Source organism: Theobroma cacao, chromosome 10 (assembly GCF_000208745.1).
Source record: "Theobroma cacao cultivar B97-61/B2 chromosome 10, Criollo_cocoa_genome_V2, whole genome shotgun sequence".
In the NCBI taxonomy this organism is placed as follows: Eukaryota; Viridiplantae; Streptophyta; class Magnoliopsida; order Malvales; family Malvaceae; genus Theobroma; species Theobroma cacao.
In genome coordinates this window covers 19,971,405-19,980,464 of record NC_030859.1, presented here as the reverse complement: position 1 = coordinate 19,980,464, position 9,060 = coordinate 19,971,405, and the positions used below count along the sequence as shown (strand labels likewise).

Below are 9,060 nucleotides of genomic sequence, written 5' to 3'. Positions count from 1 at the left end.
CTTGCGACCCACTCTTCCTTTCTCTTGTAGTCTGGCCATTCACTCTCGTAGAACTCGAGGATAGGACAACTCACAGACAAGTAAGGTTTCCGAAATTTACTTTCCTTGCATTCGAAATGGCTTTTAATCCACATGGTTAAAAGTTGGGCGCACCCGATGAAACGTCTCTCGCCTTTGCGCCGATAGTAATTCAATGATCTAAAGGTTTCAGCTAAGATGGATGGAGCCAGGTTTACATTCCTTGTTACCTGGTCGAAAAAGTCTATAACTGACACCTCCATATGACCCAGAACCTTCGAAAAGACCACTAAGCCATATATTGCCATCGCGAAAGCCAAGAAACCTTGCTCATCTTCCATGAGTTTTTTAATGTACCCATTCAGGAAGCTCCATGGAAGGCATTCTGTGTCCCCTTTCCTTTTCAAATGCTGATCTACCTCTCCAGTAGTCATACCTAGCAATTTGGCCAACTTTCACTGATGTTCTATTTTCTGGGCCCTCCAATATATCTTGTCTAGCTGCATCTGCTTTGTTCGAAGTAGAGAGGAGTATTCTTCTATGGTTGGGGTCATGTCCACTTTGTTAAACACAAAGCATCGGTACGAAAGATCCCAAAACTGGACAATGGCTTTGAGCATTTGGTCATCTACGAGTACATAGAGGAGCCATACAATATGTCCATACTTGCTCTAAAAATTGTCTCGGTGAGCACGTCTCCATTGTTCCCAAATACTTATCATCTCTGTGAAGTCATTCTGCTGGAGATCGAGGTGAACTCTCTCGGGCAAATTTAAGACATGTCCTCAGGTCAAACAATCTCCTTTTTCTTGCTGAGCCTGCCCTATCTGTAACTCTATCTCATAGTCATTTCTGTATATGTTGAGTGGACTTGCTGATGACGATGCCATGGATGTAACTGGGATCTCTTAAGTTGAGTGTTGTGCAGCCAATATTTCTCCTATATGCAATTATGATGTATGCAAATAAGCATGTAAAATGCAAATGACAAGCAAAATAAACTTAAGTTAGTATAATAAAAATGAAAAAATAATGAGAGACTAATAATCAATATCATGGGTATTACTAATGTCATTAGACACTATCTACTCCACGATACTTTATTATCTCGTGGTAAAATTTAAAATAGAGGGAGTGGAAAAAATTCCTTCAAGTGTACCTATTTATAAGGTATACTCTCACGGGTAAGGCCCTACCTAGGAATAAGCTGTCCTCGGTATTCTATATGCTAAGCTAGGGTTATAAACTGAGCTAGAGGTTCCCAAATCGTTCCTCACTGTAGTCCACGTGGACTAGTAAGGCACCCCGATCCTCAGCCATTACAAGTTTCAAACGGACTAGGTTCGATTTGAGTAGGAGTCTTCACTAGCCCGTGCAGAGGTTATCACCTCACGAGAACGTAACTACTAAACTCCCTCCTAAAGATGGACATAGCTCGGGTCGAGGGCTTATGCATGAATGCAAAATGTACTGTGTGTGTGAAGGAAAACATCGATTTTGGACCAATAATCTCACATCCTTCTATCCTAAATCCCCACAATTATTAAAAGTAATAAAGTATTAAATATGAGATAAACAAATGCATCGAACAAAATATGCAGAGCAAATCATTAATACTAAGGAAACATTGAATTATTTAAAGCCTTGGATAACCTATTATTATTTAATGGTTTGACTCTCGGCAATCTCCAGTGGAGTTGCTACCTATCGTAACATGCACGTCCGGGAACCCGACCGTCAGACGCGATGGAAAACTCTATAATTAGGAGTCGCCACCTATTGATTCGATTCTAATCGACAAAGTCTTAAATTAATTTAAGCTCGTCGAGAGAATCTTAAACTAGTTTACGTTTTTCTAAATCTAAGTTTTGGAGTACAGTTACGCCCGAGGAAGGATTAGCACTCCCGGGACGCCTGTTCCATGAACGGTACCATTTTTAAATTATCTTATTGGGCTTTAATCTTTAAATTCATTATATTTCCTTAGCTATAATTTGATTATTGTATCTCCAATTTTATTAAATTATTTTATTTGATTCTAAAATGAAAAGCAAGTGTGAAGCAAGATAAAATGCATGGCATGAGATAAAAAATGTTGGACGAATAACCTTTTATCGAGAACATTCTCTCGACTCCGTCCATCATACTGGTGGGATCCGGGGTGTTCTCTCACCTAGGGAATTATCCGAGAAACTCACCTCCGTAAATTGAACGAATGAATCCCATCATCGGGGTTATCGTATGTTTTTTTTCAAAAGTAATATTTTCGTGAATATGAACCTATTACGAGCAAAAGCCTTTTATTAAAGATATTTTTTGAGCCCTCCCATCATACTAGTGGGATCCGGGGACATCTTTTCACTTAGAAAACTTTTCGAGAAATACCCGCCTTCGCAAGTCCTCGGAAGATCCAATCATCGGGGCTTAACTCGTAAACAAAAATACCTATATGCAATGATATGCATGATGCAATATATATATGCTATGCTACTGCAATTAACTATTTTTATCATTATTATTTTTTAATTATTATTTTATTTTATTTTTTATTATCATATCTTTTATTTTATTCTTTTCTATTTTATTTTTATTCTAAGTTTCTCCTATATTTTCCTTGATATTTCTTATCTTATTTCTTTTACATAATATTTATTAATCTATACCTTGTACCACTAGATATTTAATGCTTACTTTTAAATTATTTATTGTTTTGGATTTTCCTTATTAATAGTTTTTATTATTTGTCTATTTATTTAATGTCATGGATATTACCTTTTCACAAATTTATTATATACATATTTGAATTATTATTATTTTCTTCTTTTTTATCTATTATTTATTTATTTATTATTTTTTTGAATGATTTTGTGTTGTTAAATTTTTATTTATAAAAATTTCGAGATCTCAAAATCGAGGCCTTCCCATCGTACTGGTGGAGCCTTAATTCGGATTCCAAATCTAGGAAAAATTAGCTCAGGATTGTGACTTCTCGTGTCCCGACCGATCATCCCATCATCGATATTAATTACTTATTTTTGGTATTCTTCCCTTAACTAAATATATCCTTACAATAATATTTTAATGATATTTTATTTATAAATTCTTTTTCTATTTATGTGCATACTCTATTTAGCAAAAACTCTTACTTATAAACTAAATAATCACTTAAGCTCATATATATAATTTATGCATCCATACATACTTTTTCTTACTTGAATCTAATTTTACTATAAAACATTTAGTAGATTTATATGACTAATTAAACACATTCCTATTATCTCCTAACCATTTACTACATTTATTATTTATTTCATATACGCATATTTTTTAGCTTCCTAAAGTCTACTATCTATCATGTTAAAGATTTTCACATTTTTTGCTTCCATATATTTCATTTTTCCAATGTATATAGGTAAGAAAATAATAACACTATCATGACTAACAAATAAAAAAAAATTATCATATCCCAACATCAACAGTCCAAACCCAAATCACTATTTAGTGAGCAGATCCATTACCTACTGGGTTGAAGCTGACCCACTGCTCCAAGTGGATTTAAGCTCTGTTGGGCTTTGGCCACCTCCGATCCGGCCTAGGTCCGAATGGCCTGCTCCAACCGCACCACTTGGGGACAAGGGGAAGGTCTTTCCTTCTTTATCCCCAACAGAACCGTTTAGAGACCTTCTTTCCAAATGCACCAACCGGCTTCTTTACCTCCTTCCCCTCATTCTTTCTTTAATTTCTCTCTCTAGTGGCATCGATTCTTTCCCATCTCTCTAGAAACATCTGCTTTTAGACACCTCCCAAATCGGACCTTTACTGTTGCCAGATCTAGTGCAGCGGCACCACCTTTCCCTTTCTTTTCTCCTTCTTATCACTGGCGCCACTCAAGTCTCCTTTTCTTCCTCTAACGACGACAGCTACAGCCTTTCCTTTCCTAACTCAAAACCTCCATATCTCTCCCAAAAACCCTTCGATCAGCTCTAGATCTTTCCCAAAACAGCCTCCAATCGGCTCTTCTTTCACCGCCTCCTTCCTTGCGCCGACGCCGCGTCCTAACTGAACCCTTCTCTCTCTATTCAACGGCGGCACAAAACCTAAAGACTCTCTTTTCACCCAAAAACAAAAATCCCTCCACTCACTCACTTAACCGGAGGCATTTTTAGATTTTTTTTGTTTTTTTTTCTCTTTTTTTTTTATTGTGGTTGTTTCTGGTTGTTAGAAAGTTAGGATTTTTTATTTTGTTGCGGCTAGGTATTCTTTGGTTGCTGGTTCTTGCTTGGGATTTTAGGGTTTTCGATTGCTGATCCCTTGCTGCTACAGTGCCCTTCCCCTTTATACTCAGTTTTTGGCTTCTTGAGGGGGCACTTTCCCACTACTTTGCCAGACGTGGTTTTTTCGCGTCTGGCACTGTAGTGGTGCCTGGTACTGGCTTTGGCAGGGTGCGTCTGCGCCCTGCCAGTACACTCTTTTTTTTTTCATTTTTTTATTTATTTTTCATTTTTTGTTATTAGTTATTTAATTAATTTTTTGTTATTAAGCCTTTTTGTTTACCTAAAATTGAAGTGTCTACATTCCCTAATATGAGCTTAAGAGACAAAAGAAAGCTCTCTACCCTTTCACTAAAGACCTGTGCTGGACAGAAAAAAACAGAGACTCAAGATTTCATCAAGCAAATCTTTTTCTAACCCAAAATCCCTTCCCTAATTTTGCACGGCTATCTTTAAAAACAAAAGAAACAGCCCCTTAATCAACCAAAAAAGCCCTGAACACAACCAACCCTAAAACACAGCCAATGTAAAAACCAAATAAAAAACCACGTACAAATCAAAAGGATTTCTTCGAGAGAAAAACACTACGACTTTTCTTCTGTTGTTTTGACGGTATGGGATCGATGGCTTTTTCTAATTAACAAATCAAATTTGGGGGCTGGACATTGTATGTTGGGACTCTCCGTATGCCTTATCATGGCTGACTTTTCCTTAAGTAACAAAATTTGGTGGCTGCTATATTAAAGTTCAAAATCCAAATGATTACTCTTTCCATCTCACTTTTTCCGTCTACGTGTGAGTTTTGAAGATAAAATTTACCTCGGTATTATAAACTAATATTAAATTTTATTAATTGTACTTCAATATCATTGAATTTTGTTACGGAAACTTTTAATTTTGTTAGTTTTTGTACATATATGAACGTATTTGATGAAAATTTACTATTTGTATGTATTTTGTGAAATATTTCAAATTTATTATTTTTTATCAAAAAATCAATAAAAATAAAAGTACAGTGATAAAATATATTACATTAACAAAATATTTCGTATGATATTTCAACTCTGTTAGATTTTGTCTGAAAATCAATGAAATTGAAATTATAGTGGTAAAATTAAACAAACTTTAAGTACCCATAGTACGGTGACAAATTTAACCTTTATCTCTTGATTTTTTTTTATCAAACTTAATTTTGATCATTATATTTTAAATAATTATGTGTAAAATTAAGGTTTTAAACATTTACGAATTTTATAATTTTATGTATTTTGTTAACAATGATCAAAGTTGAGATCATTTGATTGAAAAAAGTCAATAAAAGCAGATATAATAAGATCGAAGGAGTATTAATCTTTTCTTTTTTTTTTTTTAAATTACAAAAAGTTTGGTCGATGAATGATGTGTTTAACGCGTAAAGAAGAATATTTCAACATATATCATGGAGAGTCACCGTCAACAAAAGATATGGACCGACTCCAATAACCCGAACGGTGAAACCATTTTCCAATAACAACCGAATCGCACATCACGTTATATAATCCTTGACGCCAAGGTTTTATTGATTTCAAGATTTCGTGAGTAGGTGGAGACGATGACAATAGTTACCTCAACCTTCTTTTGTGCCGTTTTTGTTCACCTTCTTACCCTTTCAATCGCTCAGAAAGAGCTGCGCTATGTCAACTGTGAAAACGGAAGGGGTAACTTTTCCACCGGCAGTCCTTACCAGGACAATCTCAACAGTGTTCTTTCTTCCCTCTCTTCCGACACAGGAAACGACCATGGATTCTACAACGCATCCTTTGGTGAAAACCCTGACCAAGTTTTTGCACGGGCGCTTTGTCGAGGAGACGTTGAGCCAGATATTTGCCGTTCTTGCATATCAGACGCTCGCAACGCGCGAGCTAGTGTTTGTCCCAACCAGAAGGAGGCACTTTTGGGGTATGATGAGTGTATGGTATTTTACACAAATCACTCTATCTTTGGCGTTTTACAAACTTCGCCTGGTATGGTGCTGTGGAATAGAGCCAACGCCTCAGATCCTGAAGGCTTCAGTGCCACACTGAGAACATTGTTGGAGACGTCGCGGAAGCAAGCTGCAGCTGGAGACACTCTTCAAAAGTTTGCAGTAAACGATACAATGACTACAGATTTCTCAAGAGTGTATGTACTCACGGAGTGCACTCCTGATTTATCTGAGCAACAATGCTTGGATTGTCTGGACCTAGTTATCCGAAACCAGCCAGATTGTTGCACTGGAACGATGATCGGAGGCAGGCTTATAGTCCCAAGTTGTAATTTCAGGTTTGAGAACTATCGCTTCTACAACATAACGCATGTGTCATCATCTCCACCACCGCCTGGAGGTATATGTAAGCCATATTTCTTGAATTACAAAATTCAAAACTCAAGAGTTTTGATATGTGAGGTCACGATATCTGTTTCTCGCAGGAAAGAAGAATAACACATCTCGAACTGTCATCATCATCGTTATTCCAATTGCTAGTGTGGTGATACTAATCATCTGTGTCTACATCTTCTTGAAAATGAGGAAGACAAGGGAGCAGGATGTTGAGTGTGAGATAAACTTTACGCTGTTTCAACAATTTCTGAGATACAATGCTTTTATAGTTTTAGGATTCTAACTCGATTGAATTTTAATCACCGGAAAAGGGTCCTGATTTCATCATAATACAATGCTTTTATATTCTTTAGTATTTGACTAGTGCTTAGCTCAGCCTCTGCTAATCACTAGCTTGCTCCTCTTCTGCAGCCGATGACGAGAAAATTATCACTGCAGAGTCTTTGCAATATGATTTCGACACCATTAAAGCTGCAACAAATAACTTTGCTGATGAAAATAGGCTTGGACAAGGTGGCTTTGGGGCTGTTTACAAGGTAGAGAACCGTGTCAAAATTGTGTTAGGCATAAACATTTCTACTTCTTGGAATATTATGATGCGTTTGACATATGTGGACTTTTCTCCAACGCCTATGCTTCCAGGGTAGGCTTTCCACCGGGCAAGATATAGCCGTAAAAAGGCTATCGAAGGATTCTGGACAAGGAGACCTAGAATTCAAGAATGAAGTCCTCTTGTTGGCCAAGCTTCAACACCGGAATTTAGTTAGACTTCTTGGTTTCAGCCTGGAAAGAAATGAAAGACTTCTTCTATATGAGTTCGTGCCTAATTCAAGCCTTGATCGCTTCATATTTGGTATGGCTGCATTCTATCTATGATTTCAGATTTCTATTTAATTGCAATTGAATTAGCTTCTTCAGTTTGGACAGATCAAAATGTATTTTATTGGTTATTAGAAATTAAGCACTCTTGATTGAGATCTTACTTGCATTGAAACCCATTCTTGTATGAACGTATAGATCCAAAAAGGAGGGAACAATTGGATTGGGAACAACGCTACAAAATCATAGGAGGCATTGCTCGTGGACTCCTTTACCTTCATGAAGATTCTCGACTTCGAATAATTCATCGTGATCTTAAAGCAAGTAATATTTTGTTAGACACCGATATGAATCCCAAAATTGCAGATTTTGGCATGGCCAGATTATTTGCAGTGGACCAAACACAAGGCAATACAAGTAGAATCGTGGGAACCTAGTAAGTTCTGAACATGATAAACTTCTAAATCGTACTCTTTAACTTGTACAAATTAATAATGCTAAGGAAAGTAACTTTCCCTAACCCCATGCATGTCTAAGAAGAAAGCAACTAGCTATATATGATTATAATTATTTTTTTCTTCTTGATTTGTAGTGGTTATATGGCTCCAGAGTATGCAATGCATGGACAATTTTCAGTAAAATCTGATATATTTAGCTTTGGTGTACTGATTCTGGAGATCGTAAATGGTCAAAGAAATATTTGTTTCCACGACAGAGATAACGTGGAAGATCTTTTAAGCTATGTAAGTATAACATCTACAAAGTATGAACTTTAAACTTACAAAATGTGAATACTGAGTATAGTCCTGATTTCATGTTTCTATTGGTAAATTCGTACAGGCATGGAAGAATTGGAGGGAAGGGACGACGCTGAATCTCATAGATCCTTCCTTGAAGGTATCTTCAAAAGCTGAAATAACACGATGCATCCACATTGCCTTGCTATGCGTTCAAGAAAATGTAGTCGATAGACCAACCATGGCTTCTGTTGCTATCATGCTTAATAGCTACTCCGTCACTCTGCCGGTGCCCTCTCATCCAGCATTTTTCATGCATAGCACCATTGAATCAAACCTCTCTTCCTCATCAGTATATACTTCAAGGGTCACGGATCATTCCCTTAATGATGAAATTCTCCCCTTGTCGAAAAACGAGACATCTATTACAGAGTTATATCCTCGCTAGTGCGAAGGAATTGATATTGCTTTCAATTATAACCAATTTTGTTTGTAATAGTTTTAATTTGCGACATGTGTATTGCACGTAGATGATATATAACACATTCATATCACAACTTTTACATAAAAATTTTTGCAAGGAAAATGAGCATTTTGATCTTTGCTCAATTTAATTAATTAAGTCATGTATAGTTTTCTGAAGAATGAGAAAGTTCAAGCTCACCTAAGAACTTAGCCAATAAAACCCAGAAAAAAAATAGAGGAAACCTAAAAGCATCTAAAGAAAATATTTGGAAAAAAACCATCAAATTATATCTCTGTATTCATATATATAAGCAACGAGGTAACCGTGCCTTAAGATTCGGCATTGGAGAAAGAACCTCGCTGTACCACATAGCTATGCACAGAATTCCGG

General features: G+C 36.4%; 1 protein-coding gene across 1 annotated transcript; it reads left to right on the top strand.

Moving 5' to 3' along the window:
* Positions 5,837 to 8,801, top strand: LOC18587309 (putative receptor-like protein kinase At4g00960). The gene is made up of 7 exons (XM_018128670.1): positions 5,837 to 6,652; positions 6,738 to 6,863; positions 7,060 to 7,184; positions 7,291 to 7,501; positions 7,666 to 7,903; positions 8,060 to 8,210; positions 8,308 to 8,801. Exons 1-7 carry the CDS (start codon positions 5,881 to 5,883, stop codon positions 8,650 to 8,652), a joined length of 1,968 nt encoding a protein of 655 aa, XP_017984159.1. The 5' UTR covers positions 5,837 to 5,880; the 3' UTR covers positions 8,653 to 8,801.

What these genes read in the sequence shown, in the direction of transcription:
- LOC18587309 (XM_018128670.1), top strand. Translation starts at nt 5,881, where the DNA reads ATGACAATAGTTACCTCAACCTTCTTTTGTGCCGTTTTTGTTCACCTT. An exon ending in CCTTGATCGCTTCATATTTG is followed by an intron (nt 7,502 to 7,665) that starts GTATGGCTGCAT and finishes ATGAACGTATAG; the next exon opens with ATCCAAAAAGGAGGGAACAA. An exon ending in TGGAAGATCTTTTAAGCTAT is followed by an intron (nt 8,211 to 8,307) that starts GTAAGTATAACA and finishes AAATTCGTACAG; the next exon opens with GCATGGAAGAATTGGAGGGA.